We start from the raw sequence: 26,092 nt of genomic DNA on the forward strand, positions 1-26,092 counted from the left end.
ATTTCTACATCCTTGTAAAATGTAGTTTAATTTGTTGGAAGGAGATGTCTAATAATATAATCATACCTTAGAGTCTTACAGACTGGAGAAAAATATCTTTGCTGAAGGAGCATACTTAGTTGAATTCTTTGACTTTAGCTGCCTGTTTTTTGTAGGTTGTTGCTGTTCTTTTTCCACTTGCCTTTCTGTACATGGCTATCTTAACTTGTGAAAAAAGCCCTGTGCAGAGAAGTAATCTTTTTCATTAGACCTACTGATAAAGTTGCAAAAAAGATGAATATTTCTGGGCACACAGACTCCTCTAAGGCTTATTAATTCATGGTATAACCTATTTTTCTTTGCTGTTTGAACCCCCTCCCCCATCACATAGGGATTGCTGCTAGAAATAATAATAATGATAATTCCCTTGTTTTCAAACAGCTATTCTCCTTAATAATTTTGAGGCTTTGTCATCATTTGCATTTATATGTGTAAACCATACAAACCTCTGCCTGCTTGCCTGTGGTAGTGTTTTATTATGCATTATAATCTTCTCAAATCACACAACTCTGTTCCTCTCATTTTCACTTACTGTTTTTTTATGTTTTTCACAGCTGTGCAGAACTCTTCTGAGATCTGTTCCTTTTCCCTTTCTTGTGGCGTATATTAATCTCTGCTACTCTTGACTCAGCCTCATGGTTATGTGCCACTGTGTCTTTCCCTTACCTCTTCCCTCTTGTTCCTTTTATCCATTTTTGACCTCTGAATATTGATCTCTGTTTTTCTGTCAGCATGCTAATCCCTTCACCAGAACCCCTTATAATAGTAATTCAAAAGCTAGTTGTTAAACAAGCTATTAAAAATAATTATAAATTAATTAAAATAACTTTAAAATATCCAAAATAAAAACCTACTCTTGACTTTTGATCAAATAATGCTATTTTTCTAACTTTTTCTCATACTGTTAATAATGTTCTTCACTCCTTACATCTCATCCTCAACAACTATAAGCTACTGACCTTCTTGAAGCTTTTTTTCATTCCATTATAAGCTTCAGTAGGCTGAGTGAACAGCATTTTTGTTTATCTGTAGAAGTCTCACATTTAGCATGCTATGCAAAGTATAAACATTGTCTTCATTAATGTTCTGGATATGTCAGAATTTGCTTTTAAGGTTGAAAATTGACTGAGGTGGGCTGCATTCCTCTAGGGATTTGTTACTAATCCTTTAAAAGGCCATTTCAAATATTTTGTTTTCTGAAAGTATAAATGACTCGAGACAATTATCCTTAAAATTGTGGTTCAGTACTTCTTCTTGAAGAAGTTACTAATTCACCTAAAACTGGTGCTATTTAAGTATCTTCCTTGAGTGTGCCTATCATATAGGACATCTCAAAAGCTTTGTTTTAAATGTTCAAATACATTTCAGGCTGCTGAACACTTAGGCTATTAGCTACAAGTTTTCTGAAGAATTCACTATGAACATTCAGGAAAGTAGTCTGTTAACATTTCTTTTTACCATTTCTTTTAGCTGTAACGACTTGACTTGATAGAGTATGCTTTTTCTTTTTCTCCTGTTAATTTTATAGACAGATGTTAAATAAATTTTTCATGTTTGAAGATTGAAGTTGTTGTCTACAGAGAATACTTTCAAAGTTAGATTCATTTTGAAACTATTTTCTTTGAGTTTTTTCGTTATTCACAGATTGTGTTGTAGTATAAAATGAGAGAAACACTAAAAGCCCCACATAGCAAACTATTTTATATATATGTGTAGCTGTGTATGTCCTGTAGAACTTCTTTTATCAAGAAGACATGCTGTTATGTTGAGAAAACAGAGAGGTTAGTTCAGCAGTCTTCTAGAGATTGTAAAGTAGAAATGAAAGTCCTTTGTACTTTTCTCAGTTCCGTTTATACCCATATGTTTCATTTGGAAGAGTGTCAGACTGCTAGGTGGGGGAGTGCCTCTCGTAGCAGGTACCATGGTCTGCCTTTCCCTTCACTCTTCCTACGGGTAACAGCCAGCTTGTTGGCTGAAACATCTCCCTGTGCTCGGCTATGAGATCATGGAGAAATTTCACCAAGCTGCTTGTTTGTGCTTCTCCACTGTGTAAAAGGGTGGTGTTTTCTATCACAGTCACTTTAACATAGCTCTTACTTACACTGAACCAGTTTTTCTTCTGTGTGGGTCTTATTTCAGTATTTGGGTAATTGAGAAATTTTGCAGTGTGCATTGACAGAGGGAGAAGTATATGGAGCTGAGCAATTCCCTGTGTGGCTTTGTTTCTTGACATCTTCCAGAGAGCTTTCCTAGCAGCATGATTCAGAACTCAATGTATGAGAACTCTGGATGCTAAGGTGTAGGTGATCAAGATGACTTAAAGTTTATGTAAGAGTAAATATGTAAGCCCGCTTAATGGAACTTCTCCGGGCCTTGGTTTTAGGAAACTTTGTGATAGCCACTGAATGATACAAAGGTCTTCACTGTGGTTGTATTCAAGTTGTTGTACCATTTTCACTACAACCAGAGCTAAAATCCAGTTGGGAAGGTATAGGAGTGGGAGATTTTCGTTGACATTTTTGATGCCTTCTCACTAGATTTTCAGCAATCATGCTCTGGAATGGGAACTCAGACCACAGATGGTAGTGGAAGTGTTAGTTCTTCCATCCCTTGGAGAAAACAACTCAGTCTTCTGGGCCCATACTGTTGTACATTTAAGGAAGTCCTGGGACATGGCTTTCTACATGGCTTTCATCTACATCTGTATTCAATGTTATCATTGTAAAGTTATGCTTTATGCAATGGAGTAAGTAGAAACAATTGTAAAAGAAATGGGCATGTGGAAGATCTCTGATTTTCAGTTTGAATTTGGAACCAAAGAAACCTTTGAAGAGATAAAAAACAAACTCAGTGGACTTTCTTGCCTGTTGAGGGACAAGAAATTCAAACAGTCAAAGGGAAAACATTGCACAGTCGCTCAAAAGAAGATGATTCTCACGGCAGTGATAGGTGGAAGATTATTTTATGTGAAAATCTTTGTTTGCTGTTTTGACATATCTTTATATTAGTGAAAGAAAAGCAATAGAAAGATATCTTCAGTCACCAGGCAGTGAATGTCATGTTGATTGCCATGCCAAGTAACTCATGGATTTTTAGTACACAAATGAGCTGAAATATATTTTGAGGAGTATGTGGTTAACCTGCATTTATATGGGAAGGTAAAATATTTCACAAGTTCACTGAAAATACTGTATTCATTCTAGCTTATTGCTGCATACAGAATAATCTCTCACTGTGATTGAGATGTCAGTGTCCAGCAGTAAGGACTGATTTGACTAGCAGTATTCTTACAAGTTCAGTACATGTTTAATTTCTAAATCACTGGGATCATAGTTCCTTTTTTCTCTTCCTCTCAGGAGGAGATATTTGTTGCTTTTCCCTGAGAGCATGTTATCTTTTATGCTTTTCATACTAATTTACTTAGCTTTATATTTGAATAAAAGTATGTTTTGGAAAGAGTGTAGGGATAGACAGCTTTTAAATAAGTAGTTATTTGGGGTTTTTTTTGTGTGTGGAAAACATTAATTATAAAATATTTAATTGATATTGATGTGTACCTTTTATATAATTCTAAACAAGTGATTGAAAAAACATTCTGATTTAAATTTCCATTCTTCTTTATGCAACTAAAACATGACAGTAATGTGTTACTGCAGTAACAATTTGTAAATGAAAATGCCTGGCCTTTTTGTATTTGTCCAAACACAATGTTGTACAAAAAGTTAAACTCATTTAAATAGAGTGAAAGTAAGTTGTTTTAATCCAAAATTTTAACATATTACAATAATAACAATACAAATAAGGAAACTGAACTACTTAATAGTGATTTTTTTTTATTCCATTGTTAATCTCTTCTAAATTATGAGCACTATGACTAACTAAATTCAAACTTATTCCTGAGCTGACATAACCCTCCTATTAGTACCTAACATTTTGATTCATGAGGGCAGTTTTCATGTTTCGTTCACCCTTGTAGGTGAAACAAACTTACTGTAGTCTTAAAAAGTAGGATTTTGGACAAGTGTTTTGAATCCTTATGTTTCTCTTTAAATTTATTTTGGAAATAAGAATAAATGGCCATATCAATTGTATGAGAGATACCAAAGTTTGCACAGGCATAAGGCTAGCAGTGCCATTGACTGTGGTGTTACAATACCGGGCTTCTGTTGTTGCAGAGTTGAGGAGCGTTGCCTAATACAGCTGAGAGGGGGGAAACCCTTGCTCCTGTTGAAAATTGTTGTTTCTTTCTCTGGCTTCCTGATAGTCCTGCAGAAATGAGGATCCTTTTTCCTTTTCTCAGCATCTCTCAGACTGTTGAACGTGCAGCTGATCAGTATCAGATGCAATCTCACAATGAATCTGGAGCTGGAAATGAATTAGAAGTTAGTATTCATAAGCATGGTAGGAGGTGGCTTTGAAATGTCTGGAAGAGTGTGGGGGCAACTCATCTTGAATAAGAGTTATGCTTGTTTTGATGACTAAATGATTTTAAAGAACAACCCAAGAGGCAGGTATATCTTTAGATGTATTTGTTTATGAATGAGTATGATCATACAGAAGAGTATTTTGCGTTTTATTTGTTTGTCCACATATATAAAACTTGGGAGTAAAATGGCCTAGTAGGCTGTAATTACACCACAAATAGGTGAAATCTTTGTCACCGATTACAGAAAAACCTCAAGGTGAAGTACGTTTTTTCTGCATCAGTATGTCTGACATCTCAATTACCAACACAGAATATATATAAAAGTAAAATACAATAAGTAACACTTTAATATGTCTCTTTATTAATATAATATTTAATGTAATATATATAATTTTGAATCCTTGGCATTTTCACTAAATTGGCATGTCATTTGGTTCCTTCAGTGCAGCCAAGAGTCCTTGGGTTTTGTGGCGCTATCATTGTTTTTTTTTCCAAGTTCTGCTTTTCTGTTCCAAGTGGCAAACCAGTGGTTCACAGCCAACGAGATACTCTTCCTGTCTGGAATAAAACATGATTGAGAGCAAGGATTGAAGATGGAGAGGAGGAGGGCCTGACAGTCTCTTCTTTGTTTCTTAATCCTTCACTGCTCAACAGAAAAGCAAGCACTGGAAATGGCAGTTCTTTGGTGACGTGTGCCAGCTGTTGTTCCCACACTTTGCCATTTACTGCAGTTGGTTTTTCTGCTCAGGTGTGCCAGTGAAGCTGCTGACACCAGATCAGAGCTGCCAGGCCTTCCTGTGTAGGGAACACAATTTGTCAGGGAGGAAAAGGGCAGCAGTGATTGCTCTGAGCTGTCCCAGATCTTCCTACCATGTCCCAACTCACCTGTTTAAGCAGTGATCATTTCCACTATCTGGTCAACTGTTATCCACAGAATTATCCAATTATCATCAAGTCCTGTCACTTTAATATTCAAGTATCTGTTTCCCTAGTGGTCTTCCAGTCACTCTTTATTTTAGTTTCTACCTAATATGTACAGCACTTCCATAATACTTTGCCACCTCTTTTTCCCCCAGCCTTCCTTTTCACACTCTTGACTGCCATGCCAGGGTCTATGCAGCTCTCAAGACATCACAGCCTTCTCTGTGTTCCCCCTCTACCTGCCTGACACCCCTGCTTCACTCATCCTGCAATTTAGTATGATCATATCCAAGCAGTTCATCATTGCCAGGTTGTCACATCCAAATCTCCAAAGACTAGATTGCCTTCAGATGCATCCCACCCATTCTCCATCATCTTGTGCTCTTCTCAACATCATCCCAGTGTAGGAAATATCTCTCAGCATTACTAAAGCCATTTCAAAGACAAAATGAGTAATGAAGTAGGGCTTATTTTCCATTGTGTCTGTTTTTTAATCTAGTGTGGGTGCTCACTGGGTTATAGCTGGTTTTGCATTATTAATGAAAATAATCCTGTAACTTCATTAATGTTTTCTTTAAGGGAAAATACTATTCCGAACTTAGCAGTTTGGTGTGGGATGTTTTAATTTTTGTTGAAAGAAGTTTGGTTTCAAAGATCAGTGCTCTAGATACTATTATCTCAGACTAATCCAGTATCCACTAAAGTCAGATGAGACATTTATCTTGCCAGAAAGCAGTACTAAGGGAAACTAAAAATAAAACTGAACACTTTTACACTGGTTACATTACCTACTGCCTGAGGTTTTATGTAAATGTCAGCATCTTACATAGCTCAATACAAATATTATTATTTAAAATTTATATTCTAGCTAATTTAATGAATAACCAGGTCAGGGCTTATTCATGCTAACTGCTGGACAAACCAGTAGCATGTGTTCGTGTAACAAAGATTGACTGTAAAGTTGTGTCTCTTGAAAATAAACGGCTTGTTCAAGAGCAATTTTAAATTCAATTTTGGATTAAGAAACTAAAGCATGACTCTTAATGTTGCTGCTTTCAGCTTCTTTGTTAAAAGTGATTATTTGAGAGAGCTAGTCTCTCTTAGCATCTCCTGGGAAATATGTCTTTAGGTATTAAAACAAAGACTCATTGTTAGTATCTGTGCTATACAGTACCTGCCAATATTTTTTTTCATTCCCAGTAGGCAGAGTTTTTCAATAACTGTGAGCTGCTGTACATCTTTCCAGAAGTCTTTTTCCTAAAAAATTATGGCTTTTTCTGACCTAATCCAATATGGCCAGAACTACTGCAGAATAAGGAACAGAAACAAACCATTTAAACCAATACAATGTATGAATGGTTTTTATTTTTCCCCCTTGTTTATTTAGCTTATTGCTGTAATACCTTAGCTAACTCCTCTTCAGTTGACCAGTACATGAGTATTGTGTAAACTGAATGCCTGTAGCTTCCAATGTTTGGGTTACATCTTTTCTCAGTATAAGAGCCAGGCACAAGATTGGTCTGGATTTGAGGCATCTTTAGTACAGCTCCCATTTAATCTCTTGTTTCAGAGAGATAGACAGACCTGGCTTAAAACTCTAGGCTCTCTGTGGTTGTTCTAGGTTTTTTCCCAGACATAAGTGTACAGTAAATTATTGGTTTCTGACATCTCCTGATAGTGTGGTAGCCATGACAGAAATGTAATTCTAATTCATAGTGTCTTAGGAACCTGAAATACTTTCAGGTTATCTTTCTAAGTGGGGAAGAATGTTTTATGGGTGCCTACAACTTTAGTTTAAAAGCCATGGCCCACAAAATTTCTTTTTATATCTTATATTCAGACTTTAAATACAAAGTGCAACTTGCTTTACCCCAAAATATCCCTTGGTAACAGACAAAATGAAAATGAACACATTAATAATTTAATCTCTCAGTAGGAACAGGAACTCCAATAGCAATTAAAGGAGGGAAACAAAAGGATTCCTTTACATAATGGTGTAAAATGAAAAAAGAACAACTTTTCAGGGAACTTCGCAGTAGTTTCATAGTAGGAATGATCAGTTAGTGTTCAGTGCTTTTCTTTTTAGTTACATCTTGCTCACCTGTTTTCCATTGTGTGCTTAGAAAGAGAAATGGAGATGTTACTCTACCTTGGGAACATGTAGGGGAATTGCAGGTTCTAGTGATCCAAAGGGAGAGCTTTGCTTTGCACATGTTATGGTATCTAAGTTATTGGAAAGAACTGGACCTATTCCCAGATCAGTATTTGGAACCATTAAACACATCTTAAAATACATTTCAATAAACCTGTAGTCCTGGGCATTAATCAACTGATGTCATAGTGCTGTTATGTTCCAGCTATTTATTTTTCTCCTTAGTGTACAAATACCGGCTCACTTGCAGGATTGTAACACCTCTGTTGCCTGACATTTTTGTTTGTAAAGGTGGTGTCCTTTTAAAGTAGTTATGGAAATCTTCATAGTTACGACTGTGCAAAGTAATGGTGGGATCTAGGTAAAAAGTATAACTTTATTTTTTTTCCAGACTACGTGTTCAGTACTTGGTTGTTAGAGATGAACAGCTGTTGTAAATAAAACTCTCTGTGGAGAGCTACTTTGAGACCAAAATGATACCATGACCAATGCTATTTTCAAATCAGTGTTCCAGAAATATCAGTTAAATGCAGTTTTGGCTGTTCTGCTTTATGCCAAAGTAGAATTCAAAAGTGAAATTTCTGTTGTTATGCAGTTGACTATTTTGGGAAAATCCAAAGGCATAGGCACAACATCAGTTACTGGCTTCATTATTTCATGTCTTTGGTCACAGAGGGAAGACTGCAACACCTGTAAAGGAAGTTTCAAAATAGTTGCTTTTTAATATGCACTATTCTTACAGGCTACAAAGGTCAGGAAATCAGATATTTTATTTAGGCTGAACAAGGGTGGCACACAAAGAGTAAGAATATTTAAAAAATTGGAGAAGTTGAGAGAAAGAAAGTGAATGGGACAAGATCTCTGCAGATCTTCCTTGTTCTGTTGTTTTTCCTTGAAAACTATGACATCTGTGAGAACAGGTAAACCCAATAAGTTAGGTTAGCTGCATGTCTTTGGGCAGAAAAGCCGCTTTCAGAAAAATACTTTGATTTTTCCTTCAGTTATATTTCACCTGTAACATGATGCGAGATTGCTTTGCTGTGTGTGCTTGAAGTAGTATTCCAAGTGTGCTTGCCTGTTAACTGCATATGGTTTGGGTCTTCCATGTTCAAAAAAGATTAACTCAAACTAGAATTTAAGATGAGGAAAAGGTAAGTGAATCTTATGAGGGGAAAACCAGATGAGATTAGTTTGTTGATTTCTAACAGCAACAAGAACACAAAATCCAAGAGGAGGGTGAAAAAGGAAAAGGTTGCAATCTGCATGCCAAAGGGATGAAATCTCAAGAAGTGTGTGGAGAGATCTGAATTAAAGGGCAGCTCAAGCACAGGAAGAATGAGGTATTTAGTACTTGGGGGTATGTTTAACCTGAGGATTAGAGAAAGATTTCTAACCGCTACACCAAGAGAGTTATGGAACATCTTTCCACTCAACATAAACAAAACCACAAAAAAATTTCCCACACTTTCTGAGAAGTTTCTGAAAGAGGCTAAGTTGTATGTAGTGGAAATAGTGGGGAATTGGGAATGGTCTTTCTTATGTTCTGATGAAGTAAAATTGTTTGCAAGAACATTTTGCTTGTTAGCATTTTACTAATAACTTTGATAGCAATTAGGCCAGTTACTCAGATCTTGTGTTACGATGTAAAGCATTTCAATAAAAGAAAAGAGTGGAGATTTTGTGCTCTGAAAATCAGTGTTAAATGATATACTTGTGAAATGGGAAAGAAATGGAACCAAGAGCATACTGGCTTTTTGGCACTTGGCTAAAGACACTCTGTTATGCAGCGTTTTTATAAGACATAGGATAAATTATTATTTAGATATATAGATCTTGGGAAATCAGGTTTTCCATATCCATCTGAGCTGAAGTTTAGGTGGACTGTAGCTATGGTTTTGATTTTTAACTGTCTTAGGCTACATGGCTCAAATTTGAGGCACTTTGTTCCAGTAGCACATAACATTTTTGGTTTCCCCCCCCAAAGGAGAATAGCATAGTGTTTGTACCCTTGATATCAGCAGCTTTCACATTTATACACATTACCTGCTATTTTTCAATACGTTATATTTGTATATGCTGCCAACAGGAGGGTTTAAAGTGGGAATAAAGGCAAATCTTGCCTCTACAAATTTAGCATTCATTTAATGCTAGCTTTCTTTGAACCTTCACATCTGTTTATTTCAGTGTTTGAATTCTTGTAAAAATAGTTGTGGCACAGTCCAAGAAAATGGAAACATGATTTCATATAATTGTTCTTTTAAGTAGCAGCATGAAATAATTAGTATGGCATACTTTAATGGGTGGCATCCTGTTGACTTTTTATGAAAGACTTGAATTATAATAAAAGCAGAGAACACAAGTTGGTTAGTTCCTATAACCCAATGCTGTCATCTTTGGGGGAAAGAAAAAAGCAACTCTGTTGTATATTTAATAGCAGATCCAGTATGTAATAGGTGTTCTGCTTCTATTTTTTCTTTTTTACCAAATATCCCCTTGGGAAGGATTTTTGACAGGAAAATTACAGGATTGGTGCCCACTGTAAGATTTATGTTGATAATAGAAGCTGCTTCTTCTCAGTAAAATGTAAATGCAGTTTAAATAACTAGGCTGAAAGGAAAGAAAGATTTTTTTTTTAAATATGTGTAGATATGTAGAAAGATTATAACTTGGTTGTCAAGGCCATTATACCCCTCAGGCAGTTGTCACTAAATCTGTGGTTAATGCTCAATATGTGCCAGTCAACTACTCGTGCAACTTTTGTCCCTTTCTGCTTCAAGCAATTTTATGAAATTTTCTAGAGAAATGTTACTTTATAAAATGCTAGGATAAAAAAAAAAATAAATTAATGGATATTTCTGTCATTTTAACTCCTCTAATGTTACCCAGCAAAGAAATTTGAAAAGTATATGAGCATTCCTGGAGTTTCCCAAGGACTGTTTCCCCCTAAGAGTTTTGAGTCTCAGTTTTCAAGAAAGTTTAGAGGTCAGTCTTTAAACTTTCATTCTGTACAGTACTTGAGGTTAGTGTATAGTCATTTGAATGTCAGTATGGAAAGCATGCATACAATGTATCTGAAAATGGTATTTCATTTATTTGTGATCTGGGCCAGGCTGACAGAAAAAATGGGAAACTTGTACTATATTGTGTGCTGGTTGGCTAGCATAATCTGTGAAAATACGAATGTGATACATACTTTGTTTTTTGAAACAATTCTTAACTATTTTTAAACATCTTACCTTAAACTTAGTTTTTTATATTTCCAGACTGACTTATTATAATTGATTTTTAGCTGTCTCATCCTTCCTTTCTGTACCTTTTCTTGTGAGGTACGTAATAACTGAGTAAAAGTATAAACAAAATAAGGGTTTTATCCCCATCTAGGCATTTTTATCTTGGAAAGAGAGATCTAAAATTGGTCACCCCAACTGTGAGGGGAGCATTATTGCGTGAGGGGCTTTTCTCAAAAGCTTTGTAAAAGTTCAGGATGAGTAGATACAAATGCAGTTTGCAATGACTGAGATCTGCTCTCAGGGCAAACAGAAGTATATTTGAGGCTTTTTTTAGCTGCTGCAGAAGACCAGTGCTGGTTGGCACAATTTTCTTTTCTTGTGCTTTTAGCTCTCCTCTAACTGGATTTGGCCCATGCCCTACCTCTAGGAGGTGCAGCTCAAAATCTTGCTTTAGAGTGATGTGCAGGGCTGGTCTGCACAGTGCTGTGTAGCCAGCAAAAGGATTCAGGAGTTCCCTGGCTTCTGCTCTTTCTGCCCATCCTTTAGTTTTCATGTCTCAGGCAGTTGTTGTAGGTAAACGTGAAATAGAATTACTTGTTTGCTTTAGGTACTACAAAGTCTTGCAATGTTGTGAACATATGAACACAAATTGGTAAATTTAGATAAATTAAAAGAAATATTTTCTCATTTAGGAATATAGTCCTTATAGTACTTATTATCTTTCCTCAAAGGACTACAGAGTATGTTTATTGCTGTTTGAGGATTTTTTTAATTTAATGATCAGTAATGTTCATATAAAACTATCTTCTTTTACTGCATACAGAATGCAAACATATTTCAATGTAGTCAAGCCATACTACCAGAGATTTGTGCATGTGTGGTTAGTGCTAGCTCGTTAGTGTAACATTTAATTTGCATTGAGTATCTTGAGGTGAAGGAAATGTGAAATAAGCATTCGTGTAAAGTTCTACATTTTAAAATATTTTTAGTTTTTATGTATATATGAAATATATACTGTACTTGTGTGTATGAGTATAATGCATATATTGAAAACAGAGCGCTCTCTGGGGCTCTTCTCTCCTTGTCTCCTTCCCTTTTTCCATACCAATTTATGGTCTATTAACCTGCAGTGAATAGACCTTGTATTTCATTCTGGTGCCTCACAGCTGTTCAAAAACCATGTTATTAATGTTAATAAAGAACCTTGGCATCCAAAATTTTAATAATCAGGAATTAGTGACCCAAGAGACTAATTTTATCCATGTCAAAGTTGTATATCAAGAAAGAGAGAAATGAGGAAAATAGTAATTTGAAATTGAGTTGTCAGTTTAAAACCCCAGAAGTTTTTGTAGCTGTTTATTCCTAATTTGGAATTCTTGGGCAGCCAGTTGGTTCCCATATTCTTCTGTGGTATATGTCTATCCAGACTATTATAGGATTTTTCATGCCAATTATCAGCTTGCAGTTTGAATTAGTTTGAAATTGAATGCTTTTCTAGAAGAGTGTCGTCTTTGCTTGTAACATTTATCTTTTATCCCTGATACTGTCGTTTCACGTTGTATCAGAATTCTAGATTGGAGAAAGTAAAAATTTTATGATGCAAAAAGTTACTCTAGTTTTCCCTGACATGAGAGGTGTAAGAAGCGCTCAGGCACTCCATGTATTTGTACCTCTCTGGTACTGCTTAACAAGTGACTAAAAAGAGCTGATAGTACAAGTGAAATAAAGCAACTTTGTGGGTGCTGGAGACATTAGGCTTACTCTGTAGACAGTGTGTGAATTCCTGGGCTTTCCAAAAGGTCGAATGAAGTTGACTATGACTTTCTGTTATGAATTGGAGCAGTGTCAGTTTTGCTGGTGAGATGGTCTGATGTCTGGAGAGTATCTGTAGGATTAGTTTTTCATAATTCTACATATACACATATGTATAAATTTATATATGTGGATAGATCAATATAAAATGGATATGACTTAGGAACGTGGCAGTTTAGCTCACTAGTACAGGTCGCCTGTTGAAAAAAATGCTTTTGAATGTATTAATTTGAGAGAACCTTGTGCACAATGAAGTGCATTAAGGGTTGGTTTGTTTTTTTTCACTTTGAAAAGATGTTAATAACTGTTCTTATTATATCCTGTACTATGGGGTAATGGTTAAGTAGTTGTATTGCAAAACACAGTGATTGTACTTGGCAGCGATCTCCTAAGAAAACTTGTGTTTCTATCTTCCAGGCTCCCGTCTTCGGCAAGAAGATTTTCCACCTCGAATTGTCGAACACCCTTCTGATCTAATTGTTTCCAAAGGAGAACCGGCAACTTTAAACTGTAAAGCAGAAGGAAGGCCAGCCCCCACCATTGAGTGGTACAAGGGGGGAGAAAGAGTGGAAACGGACAAGGATGATCCACGCTCCCACCGCATGCTGCTGCCCAGCGGATCATTATTTTTCTTACGCATAGTCCATGGGCGCAAGAGTAGGCCAGATGAAGGGGTCTATGTCTGTGTGGCAAGGAATTACCTTGGGGAAGCTGTAAGTCATAATGCGTCGCTGGAGGTGGCAAGTAAGTACATCTTTTTTTTCACTCTTTAGTAAGAGCTGCTTGCTTTGATGTTATTTGAAGCTAAAAAAATAAGTGTGAGCTGCCTCTAAGGCATTGACTTAAAAGCAACAAAGGAATTATATGGTTAATTATCATTGATCCAGAGATAGGAAAATAGAAAAATAGTCAGTCTATCACTGTAGAAATTTAGACATTTTTGTATGTTCTCACTGCTTTTATGCTTCCATGCAATTATGATTACTTATTGTCTGCTGAATTTTGTATACTTCATTTCAACTTACAGATTTTTTTTTTCCTCTCCAGATAACCATGCAAAATGCAATGTGTAATAGGAGGCAGGATAGGCAGAATTTGATCTAATAGGGTATGTTTGGAATTGTTGTTGCACAAATAAACACTACCAAAGAATAATGGCAGATTTAGAAACTCTATTTTATTTTTTTCTCTAAAAGAAGTGGCCCACAAATTAGAACTAGAGAGATAAGTATTTAGCCAACGGAAGGAGCAGTCAAGTATGTTCACATCACTTTGTAATGCTTATCTCTTCCTGTGTACCTTTTAAACTCTACTTATTTTAAAGGAAGAGAGTGCACATGAAAGGGTTTTGAGCATTCATACGAAGGGCCAAGCGTAGGTCAAAAAATATCAATTTTGGGATACTGAAGTACGAGAAGAAACCTTGCCATTCAAGTTAGGTATCTATTTCAAGTTGCTTTTATAGGCTTCCTCTGTAATCTGTAGCAATTCATCTGGTATCATGTTGAAGAGCCAGCTCAGAACTGGGTCAGTTGCTCTCTGAAAACACCGATCTCTCTGTTGACGAAACAATTCATGTTAACGAGCTCTGATGAGGCTCCTAACTTTTAGACAAGTTGAATAAATGCCACCATTGGTGTATAACCCATTCTTTAGAAGAAGGGCTAGATTTTCATACCTCACAGAATGCCAAGGAAATAGACTATACATTTGTGCACTTATTTCAGCCCTTTGTCTAGTCTCGCTCACATTCACAGAAAATCCCAAGGACTTTTGTCATTCTTATACCAGAAGTCTCCTGAGCATCACGTATAATGCAGTAAATACACATGATTAAGATCTATGACCATGCTGTTTCCTTGTTACTGCTTTTAGTGATGAAAGTAATTAGTGTCTGGCTTGCTGGAAGTATGCTTATCGAGTAAATGTATAACCTGTTTAAATTACCTGTTGTTTGGTTACTTCCAAATGTTATATTCAGTATCTTGCAGGTATAATTTTGAGTGAGTGTTAATGCTTAAGAGATCTTGATTTTTATCTGATTGCTGTTGTTTACTTTATAGCACTGCTCATTGATTCTTAAAAGAAGTTCTAATGTTCTGTCCAAGCAGCAAAGCAGCATGGACTCTTGTGCTTATTTCACATTCTTTTCATGAGGACATGGTGCTCAGCTGCCGGCTGGGGCTAAAACATGACAGTGATGTACTTGAAGTAATATTTGAAATGCATGTAGTGTTTCTGTGTCTTCCACAATTTTTCATCAGAACGCAGAAATGTGAAGTAGGCTTCAGTGGTTGGTACCCTGTGGCATGCATCAGTTCAACTGGTATGGAGTTGCTAATTGTGTTTGCCGCCTGTGCCTCAAGTCATCTTCATATAATTACAGTGGAGGGTCTGAATGCAAAATATTGATACTGCCACAATTTTTTTTGTCTGCCAACACTCAAGACAAAAAATAAAAGATGAGTAACTTCTTCAAGGGGTTCAAATGCATACCACCTAACAATAATATAGCATTAAATTGTTAATCCAGCTCAAAATTACTCTCATATTGAGGGCTAGTGTCAGAAAATAAATACCAGCAATGCTGTAAGAGGGAAAAAAATAATCACAATCTATATTTGGAACTAATATTTGTAGGTATAATGATATACAGTTTTAACTGTATACCAGCAGATTATAGACAAAGAATCTTAACAGAGAAGGCTATGATTTTAATAGAAAAGATAGTGATGTGACAGTGTGAAAGCACCAAAACACTTTAAATAGCACAGAAGAGGTGAGGAACAAGGAAAGACTTGAAGGCTGGTGGAATAAATTTGCATTAAATTCAAAATCTATGCATTATAGCTGTAATGCTGTCGTCATTATAAACTGTAGCTACATTCACAGTGGATTATTGCAAATCAGCAAACTGTCTTGATTAGCTTCTCAGTACACCTGTTTTGAGCACTGTACCATTTACATTTGTATACATGTAGTCATATAGAATTCCTGGTTTATAAATCCTTATGTTATAGTTTACTTTTTGTATGTTTACAGAGTAAAATTGCCTTTATCTGGTTTTCATTTACAAAGTACAGAAGATAATTTGGAGTACTCGGTTATATGCTTTGATGCTGCAAGTTTAACCAAAAAACCTTTGTGAAACATAGAAAGTAGAAGTGTTTTTTGCCCTGTAACTGCTAGCTCTCCCTGGAAGAAGCAGCTCCTCTCTGCACCAGTTTCATAACATGATAGGGAATGTATCACAATGTTTTCTTCACATCTTATAGTAACAACTTCAGTTAGATGATGCTCCTTCATTATTCAATAGATGTGTAGATTTGACTTCAGATTCAGGTTAATACTAAAAATAAATTTTTATGTCTGTTACTCCTTCATGCAGATAACTTTTTCCAAGCAGTTCCACTGCTCGTTGTTGAGGTAGTCCACAAAGAGTTTGTCGCCTGTGTAATAAGGCAGACATGTTCCTTAAGTACACTGTGCATAGATTCTGCAGTTGCAAAGAAGGAAAGGTAGAGGAATTTCAAATCTATGAAAATTTAAGAAGGTAAGCCAGGTTTTTATATATTGCACTTCTGAAATAGATGTGTATTTTAAGAACTTTAAAAATAGCTTTACATGTGGTGGCCACAATGAGGGAGAGATAAAATCATAAATCATACAATTGCAGAGAGTTTCCCCTCTGCTTTGTTCCTTTCTATTCATCACCCTTTCTTTGGCGATTTGACTGAGGTGTGCGTCCCACTTAATCCAAAGGATGCTCCATTTTCTTTCACTAATGTGTATCTCAGTCAAACATTAAAAACAAGGTGATAGTTCTTGCTGGTAAAGGGGGATATCTTTCTTAAATATACCAAACAAGTACTTGAACCCCCATGGACTATATTCTGTTTGATTATGTTACAGGGACTGTAACTTTCTCTAATCAAATAGCTAGCCACTTGATATTTCAAGAATTAAAATATCTTAGACACTTTAGGGACTAGTAAAACTATTCTAAGCTACACAGGCCTGTGCAAAGTAGCTGCGTAATTTAATATTACATGACATTTGCTGTGTAATTTAGATCTGTAAGATCTTCATAAATGGGAAGGGTATAAATTTGCATAAATAGGAACTCAACGGAAAGCTGAATTACAAGTCAGTTAAATGAAAGAGATGTAACACCAGTTTAATTGGGGGATTTTTTATTTTGGTAGTTGACTGGTTTCATCTTTATTTGAAATGTTATTCTCACAAAATTTCTGAAATGGAGACTCTCTGTATGTGTTCAAACTTAATTTGCAGTAGAATGAGGTTTCAGTAGGGTAGCCCAGGAAGAGCGTGCGATGGAATAATCAGATAACAGCCTGTAGTCATCCTTCTGACTTAGGCTGCTACAAGTCCATTTACCTCCCTCTTCCTGACTTCCTGAACTTAGCCTTTTGATCACTGGAGACTGACTTAAATTAGCTCCATGTTTTGTTTTTGAGGAATCTAACTGGTTTTGGATTACTTCCTACCAGTGACACATTCTCCAGTGGTGAAAGGTCCTAAAAAAACGTGAAAAAGGGCATGTCCCTGTCAAAACGGAACTGGGTAATTCTCTCTATAAATGTCAGCTTTTACAGGTGGGAGCACAAAATGGAACCATTCTTGATCTTCAGAGTAAGGGCTGGAGACTGTTTTGGTTATCACATAAACAGTTGGGAAACAACAGTAATTTTTCATAGTAGAGAAGTAGAAGCAGTTTTGGAAAAGTGGAAAGTTACCCATTAGTAGACTGGAAGGTGATTGCAGCTGCTTCATGTGCTTGAATCTCTTAGGATTGGCTCGTGAATGGGTGCACCTGATTGAGACCAAATTCGGTTATTGGTGTGTGGCAGTTTTGTTCAGTGTTTAATTTTTTCTTGTTTGTTTTCCTCCTGTTACTCCTTTTTGAGGAAAAATTCTCTGTATTTTGTGAGCATCTGTTATGTAGCATTATATAGAAACCTACCTGTGTCAAGAGTGGCAGCAATAGCTGCAGGGTTATATCCATCTTTCTTTTTCTGCTCTGAATTTTCTGAAGGTGTTAAGATCAAATGCAAATGAATTTAATTATGTTTGTTGGTCAGTAGCTTTGAAATATGATTTTTCAAATCATATTTCTCTGTGAACTTCTTTCACATTTGCCATGAACGTTCTAGGTAAATTCTATCACAACACTTCTGTTTTCCGTTGATAGGTGGATTTGCTTCTCAAGAGCCATGCTTTTGTAAAAGTATTTGTGAAGTATGTATGCATGCATGTTATCTCTAACCTCAGTAACAGAGTATCTTACAGTAAGCTATTGTGTATGATAGTTTGCTCGCATTTGTTTTCAATTTATAATGGTTAATACACGAAATGCTTTCTACATAACAAACAAAAAACCTTCCATAGCACAGGATTGATCTGAAAGATGACTTAACAGCTCTGTCTGCTCAGAGGTTCTAAAACAGTAATATCCTTCTCACAACGAGGACTCATATTTCTTTGTGTATTGTTTTCATCGTATGTTCAGTCTGTATGGTGTTACATTAGCTCTCCTGACCGCCATTGTACAGCGTCAATGTTTTAAGCCAAGTTGAAATTAACAAAATCTGCAAATCCATTTATCTGAGCTGTTCATATCTTGGTCATAGACAAGTGACTTAATTTGAATGCTTATGTGCATATATAATGAAGATGAATCTCAGTTTTATAAGAAACTCATTAAGCTCCTAAGTACATATAAAAAAAAATTTACTAAACCTATACCATTGCTTACCACAAGCAATGTCATTAACAAAAGTTGCTTGAGGCGTAGAAGGCTTAATAGTAGTGCTGTTGCTAATGCTTCTTAAAAGCTTCCATTTACCAATGGTAGGTTTACCTTTACTCTTACTCTGCAGCTGTAACAAGCATTGAAAGGCTAGATTACTATAAACTGCCTCTGAAGCATATCTTAGCAAAAAATGTAACATCATTTAGGAGAAATTTCTTTGCAATGAAGTCAGTTACATTCAAATGTGCTACTTTTTATGGTGTAGTTATGTCTGCTTGAGGAAAGCAGACACTTTTACTAGTTTATGTATATTGCTTTCCTCTGCCATCACAGTCAGTTGAAGAACATTGAGAATTTTAACATCAGTGTAGTCCTTTAAGTCCCCCACCTAATTTTTAAAGATGTATAGAGCCTTATTTTTACTCTTTTGATATTCTGTTTCCTTTACTAACCAACCCTCTAGTAACTGGGGGTACCTCTCTCTCAGGGATGCAACACTGCTATGCTTAACAGAAAGTTTGGAAAGTGAACATTATACTTTCTTCTTTCAATTTTTTTTCCATTAAATGAAAATGATGTTGTCACATACTGAGTTAGACCTAATAAGAGTAGCAGATGATTTACAAATCTCCTACATTTTAAAGAAGGCTTACTCAGTTGTGTTTACTTTCACCTATAAAAAGAGTGAAAGATAAGGAATTTCATTGTTCCATTAAACCTCTCTAACAAAATAGACTTTCTCCTCATTTTATATAAATACATATAAAAAAAAATGTTTCTACTTTGTGCACCTTCTTTAAATTCTAATATGAATCACCAAATCAAAAAGGAGATAGGGAACTGAGGCTGCACAGAAACCTAGCAGTGCAGCAAATGGAAATGCTTAAATATTAGAGCTGTTAGAGTACTCAGATTTAATTGTAGTATTATTATATTCCCAGTTCGGGGTTAGAAAAATTGGTGTTCCATGAGACTTCTGTGGCTGTCCTCCATGATGGTCCTATAGCATGGCTGAAAAATGAAATAGTGACACATTTGAAGAATTTCAGTATGAACTCATAGCATGGTGCAAAGAGAAAAATATATTTCAGGAGATTCCAAATGAAAACAAAAATTGCCAGGGTGGTCTCCTCTACTGGGTGGAAATAAGACATAATTTTAGATTGTCTTCAAATTGGACTGTCCCAACATGTCTTGAGTCTCTGTGTTTGTGTTGTTTATGAACAGAACTTATCTACATGGAAGCAATCCACACATGACCCATGCCAAGTTTCAGAGAAGGTGGCTGAATTACTTTAAGATGGTTTTATTTGAGGAAATCTGATGTTTCCCACTGAATCAGACTATTTTCTTTTCTCTCCCTTCACTCCTTGCTGTGTCATAATGAGTGTTTAGAGAAGAGATGTATTTATGACCAGGGAATTTGGCATGATTCCTTCGTATGTAGCTTTGTCATCATTGTAACGTCATCGTCCGTACCTATTTGGTGGCTGTTTGAGTTCTAAAAATGCATTGTTGCAGTTTTAAAATGATTTAAAAGGAATAAAAATGGTGTAGAGTCAGTGTAGGTGTCTTATGGTTAAAAACACTTCAGTTCCTTTGAATTACAAGAAACCATCCTGTGGAGAGGGTGGTTTCATCAGCAACATCATTAATTATTGTTGGTAAAATGAAATGTCCCCTGTTGTTCTGAAACTCCTTTGGCAGATGAAGAAAAGGTTGCTGCAGAATCTAAAGATCAGTGATGACTTTCCTGTACTTCATTTTCCTGTGTTATGCAGAATATGACCTGTTCAATTAGCTGCAAAATTCTTTTTCATTTTCCATTAATTTTTAGGCAAGATAGGGTGTCCCTGAGTTAATGTTTGTATTATTACCTGCAAGATATGCAATACTGTCAAAATTCAAACCACTTAATTTTTATAAATGTTCTGTGTTTCAAATAATACCTGATGTGCAATCCCTGGTGTTTTACAATAATCAGGCAAACAACAGGTTACTCCCTTTTTCGGTTGTATGACAATGAACAAAGCATTTTGGACACTTTTTGTAATTTCTGTGGGTTGAGACACCCATGGCCTCAGAGAAATATGTGCCCTTTTCCCCAAGCTCCTCTCTTCATTGAAGAGAGGAACTAAATATGTTGGCAGTATACCATCCTACCAGGCTGTATCACTTTAACGTTGGGTGAACCTCAGAAGAACGGTTCTGTTTGCTTGCTGACATGATCAGCAGATCTCTCTGAGTGACTATGCTTAACAGTGGTACGTATTGGGTAATGTGGGTACAGTTTCTCTGCTTCCAACAGCTACCTCAGTCACTATGTTTTCACGTTTCTTAATAACAAAACTTGAAGAATTTTGTTCTTAAAGGCAGTGCTAAAATGATTTGATTCGTTTGCATGCTGTTTACCACTTGTACTTCACCAGGTTTGTGAAAAATACCCTCAACTTCTAGTACGATTTTTCCCCTTTGTGTCCTGGGGAGGGCAGGGCCCCCCCCCACACTTGGTGGTGGAACGTTGCTACGAGAGCCGTGATCCATACCACCGCTTCACTAAGAGTTTTATTAACTCAGTTTTAACTCATAATCATTTTGTCTGCTCTGCATCCTCCTTGCGGTGGACTAGTAGACGTGTGCTATGGTGCACACTACAGTTTCCAATTAGTGCTTGATAAACGTATGAGAAGAAATCATACTTAGTTATCAATACTTTGACTATATACAGTAACTCAGGCTACAGTTCTTCTACAAGTATTAGTGTATTTACATCTGTTTCCATTCCAGTGATGACAGAAATAATTTCTGCATACAAAGTGCAGATAGATTAAGACTCCTTTGGCGTTAAAGGCCTTGCCTCCATCTGAGTTGCTTAGATCAAATCTGTTACGTGGGATCTGAAACAAACACTCTATAGTGATGATAGCTCAGGTTTAGTTAGTCACCTGGAGACACCCTTGAAGGAATATGGATTCATGCCAAGTCAAAAGCAGGTCTTTTTTTCCTTTTTTACCTCCACCATAGGTTCTGAAGCTTCTTTCTGAACTTTGTCAGCAACAGTGAACGTGCCACGGTAACTTCTTTGGGAAGAGGGCCTCCCCTCAGCTTGTAGGCTGCCAGTGCTGGGTGACGGGTCTCAGAGAACGCTGGTGCAGAGGCTTCTGCCAGAAGGAGCTGGTTTGCTGCACTCACGTGCTATCTGCAGTGAGATGTAGTGAAAGCCTGTGCATGGAAAACATGTGCTGTTTATGTTGATCATATTTTATTTGGCAAAGTCGCATAAAATTTGTGGGTGATTTTTTTGTTTCAAGTGTGCAGTTAGTTTTCAGGTATCACAAAAGGTCTTTGAGTTCTTCATTTATTTTGTTCAAAGACTAGGTTTCTTCAGGCAAATGGCCACCTTGGAGGGGCAGTGGGGGAGACAAAAAGAAAAAAGAAGACTTAAGGTTTTTGAGGGTTTTTTGTTGTTGTTTGGTGAAGTTTCGATGATTCAGTTTTGCCTGTACTCATGAAATAAATGAATAAAATAAGAAATGTGCCTTATCAGCGCCATTGGGTGTTCACACTGTAGAGGGGGTTACAAGGTTAGTTTATGCATTGGGGAATAAAGTGATATACAGATTTAAAAAACAAACAAAACAACAGAAAACTTGGCTGGAAATGCCATAACTTAAATATGTATTCAAACTGACACAGTTCTTTGGTATGGTAGAACTTCATTTTGCAGTTATGCCTAAGTTTATTCTTAAAGGAAAATTATATATATATTATCTAAAATACAACTTGTATTTATTTGGGAATATATAAAAGTAATTTTTAAAGATTTGAAGGTTGTATAGTCTACAGTTGTAGGATTCGTGTTTTAGGATTTTAGTTGTTCCATGGAGAGGATTGGAAGCCCATACTGTTTGTATCTTTCATGTTAGCTATGAAAAGCTAAGATACAATATATTTTGGAAGCAGACTAAGAGGACTTCTATTGAGGATGTGTGTCAACATATTTGAGTATTATAGTTAATTCTGTACTCAAGACAGTTTGCAGGTCGGTGGTATTGTTAGTGGATAACGATACCGATAAAACAAATGAAAGCTTTTTCTAGATGCCGATACATATGGCACTTACAACTACTGTGAAAACAGAGCACATAAATAAAAGATGTCTATTCAATGCAATTAACTACTCTTGCCAAGGTCAAGGCAAAATAGTAGGCTAGACAAGGACTTTGTCTGACCCAGGAAAGCTGTTCTTCTGTCTTTTGTGTCTTCCCAGAAACTATGTGGAACAGAGGAATTTAGGTTGCCTTCAGCCAACAGATTTCTTGATTGATTATGATACTGTGACTATACTGATTATTCTTAAGCTGGTGAGTCATTTAGGATGTTATGGTGACCATGCTGGGATGGATGATCAAGTGAATGATGTGTTTTGTAGTCTTGCCAGAAATTGAAGTGCAGCTCAGCAAATTCATAAAGCAAAGGATATGGTGGCAGTCTTTCTGTGGGATGGTGACTGTGATGGGTTAAAGAGTATCTGAAACCTTGAACCGAAACTGGAAAAGTTGCTTCTTAGAACAAGTTGGAAGCTCTGCCTTGCAGATTTAGACTCATTGGTCATTAGTTTCAGAGAAAAAAAATAATTAAAATCATTCACGTTTAAAGGCCTCTTCCTTTCCAAGCATAAGCCTAAGATAGAATTGTAAGTCATTTTCCTGAATCCAACCAATTGATACCAAAGCTCTCCTTAGTTTTGCTGTTGCTGTTCAGAAGCCTGTGGAAGACAACACAGACTGTTAACATCAACTAGAAATACCAATGAAGGTAGGCATCCTAATTATATGAAGAAGGAAACGGTGGGTTTGATACCAGTCTGTTTTCAGTCTCTGCTGCATACTCTCCTTCCCTCCCCACGGCGTTAGGCGATGTGCCGCATCTCAAGGCTGTATGTTGCCCTGTGGACTGTGAAAGCTGGAGCCTCAAGCAGAGTTCAGAGTTCAGTTCCACTCCTTGGTGGAAGTTATCAAATGAATTAGGACTATTGACTCTCTGCTCTTTTTTTTTCTGGTTGGTGTGTTTCCTTTGGTCCAAGGGAGGCTTTATATGTGGTTTTCAACTAACAGTAGTCTAGTATATTTTTTTTTTCCCCCTCCAGTTTCTGCTTTAAACCCTGATCTCCACACCACCACCACTCCCTGCCCCCCACAATGTTTTGGTGGAACTAAATGAAGGAGATCATTGCTATTATTATTAGTGTTTATATTTCCTAGATGATAATATAGGACATAAGCCTGTAGGCAAAAGGATATAGACAAAGTCAAATAAAATGCTGACTGGTAATCCTCATGCATTGGTTGTTCTGATGCTTTTTTCCCCAATCCTACATTTTAAAATATGTTCTCCTGAAGTACTGAAAGGCTTGCTCTTAGGTAAATTTGGAGATAAATTTGCATTGTGCCAATATTCTTTTCTGTATGAATTTAGATCCTTTGGCAAATACTTCATATTGAAGAGATACTTTATTATTATTATTATTATTTTGAATCATCAATCCACAGAGAACAAAAGTATCAGCTGTATTTAAAATTGTGAAGAAATTTATTTTCTTTCTTTTTACTGTCATCACGTTGAAACCTTTCTTAAAAATCATACTGTTGACAAAGATAGATTTGGATCTTTGTGTCTGTGAGCTGTTTTGATGAGAACTGTCTGACTTAACTGGCGTCCTGAATGTAAATTGATTTCAGCTGATTGCTTTGAATTTGAAAGAAATTTAATTTGAAAACTGCCCTGTTCCACTCCCTGCTGTAGTAGATGCTTCTCTACGTCATCTGTTAAGCAGTGCATAGTCAGCATATGGCTGTTCCTTTCCTATTTAAACTGTTTTCTCCAGAGAAAAAGAAATTCCCTTTAGACCAGACAGACATCTGCTGACTCTCTCCTACTAGCAAAGCAACTGAAAAGATATCTTTCCCGTGATTAAAAGAAATACGTCTGGAGGCGCTTAGTTTTTGTTCAATTAATCAAAGATTAAACACATGTGGACTCTCTAAACTGGGCTTCTTTGTGCTTCTGTGCTATCAAAAGTGATTGGAGGGGAGCTGTACACTAGAGCTGGCTTGATTGAAATTTAATATTTTTACCTATATGCCTGCTATAATTCACTTCCAAAAGTTCATAATAAAATGGGGGGGGGAACCCACTAAAAATTATTTTTTTCCTATTAATTTACAACTTAAAAATATTCCAGTTAACAAAAAAAGAGGCAAAAGTGTCAAATACTTTTTTTTTTTTTAGCTCATGTTCTTAAAAAAAGAAAATTGTAGGGATATGTGACTGTGCTACTTTATACACAGTTACCATTTTGGTTTCTGTAACCATTTCCAGATGCAAAGGCATTCTTGGTTGCTTTTGTTCCTCAATTCCTATTAGTAAATGCTTTGCTGGCAGAAACTGTTAGTGTTACAAGTCTGGTATTCAGCTCAATGTCTTATCCTTACTCAACAATTACAGTACAGATAAAGTATTTAGTAAAAATTTGCAAGTTTTTCTCTGATGTCAAAAAAATTAATATTTTTTTCACCCTAAAGAATACAGTATATGTACACTAAAAATGCCAGAAGAGTAAGATGGCAATAATTAAGCAGATTCCTTGAATACCATGCTGCTCTTAAATTTTTCATCTGACACTAGCAAGTCTCTCTCGTAGACATCTTTATCTGAAGATAATTTGTTTGGCTCCAGTTTTATTAGTGGAATTAGTTCTTTGGTGTAGTCTGTGGTGAGGTTTTAAAACAGGAAAGGCTCCAGTGATAGTGTGACTTTACTAAGATATTTTATAAAACTGTGTCGTCTTCTGGACTGCTATTTCTAATAACTATGGTTTTGGTTTATTAACTGATCAAATTTTCTTCGAAATACATGAAAACTTACTTATGTACCACTTTGTGAATAAACATAAAATATAGTGGAAAGGACTGTCCTTTCATAAATAGGCATCCATCAGCATTTTTGGCAAGATACTTGATATGATAGCAGAATTTCTTTGTAAAGTAAGTTTTACTAGATGCATATTAATAATTATTGAGGAAGCGGACAATCAAATATTCAAAACTACCATCATGGAATTAGCTAGTAAAATAAAAATAATCAAAATCTCCTCAATATGTAGCTTTTTCACTATTAACCAGTCCTTTCATGTTAATAAAAGGTGTAATGGTAGGCATTGCAAATTACTTCATTTTAAAATGCTAACTGAAGTAATTAGGTTTTTTAAACCAAAAATAGTCACAATATTCTCCAAAAATGGAAAAAAAATCCTAAAGGCCAGCTAGTTTTAGTAAATATTGTCCGTGTACAGAAGAAAGAGAATCAATGCATATACTTTGATTCCAGTATCTTAGCATTGTTTCATGATGTTTTCTTTTGCAAGAGTGCCCTGAAAAGTCCACATTCCTCTGCTTTTTGTGTGGGTATTTCAAATCAAGTTTTTAAAAGCATTTTATAAATGTTCAAATGTACTCATACTTGGCAAACAAGTAGGTCTTACTATTGCTGTTCTCTGGACAGAAAAAAAGGAGACAGGAAGAAATTAAATCTTGGTCTCAGAGGGTCACAAAGATGTCTGTCACCCATGGAGAGGTTGGGAGCTTACTCACTGTTAGATTTGTTCCTCACAAGACTGCTCTTCATCACTCTGCTTCAAGGAGTATTTGAAATGTTTCGTAGCTATTGTTAGTACTAAC

At 36.1% G+C, this 26,092-nt stretch overlaps 1 protein-coding gene across 6 annotated transcripts in view; it reads left to right on the forward strand.

Annotated features, from left to right (window-relative positions):
• Positions 1 to 26,092, forward strand: part of ROBO1 (roundabout guidance receptor 1) — a 736,398-nt gene that overhangs the window by 456,563 nt on the left and 253,743 nt on the right. For all 6 annotated transcript variants that reach the window (XM_054805401.1, XM_054805419.1, XM_054805438.1 and 3 more), the window contains one exon: positions 12,998 to 13,324. In XM_054805401.1, coding sequence (XP_054661376.1) covers positions 12,998 to 13,324 — 327 coding nt within the window. The remainder of the gene's footprint in view (positions 1 to 12,997; positions 13,325 to 26,092) is intronic.

Source organism: Grus americana, chromosome 1 (assembly GCF_028858705.1).
Source record: "Grus americana isolate bGruAme1 chromosome 1, bGruAme1.mat, whole genome shotgun sequence".
Taxonomy (NCBI): domain Eukaryota; kingdom Metazoa; phylum Chordata; class Aves; order Gruiformes; family Gruidae; genus Grus; species Grus americana.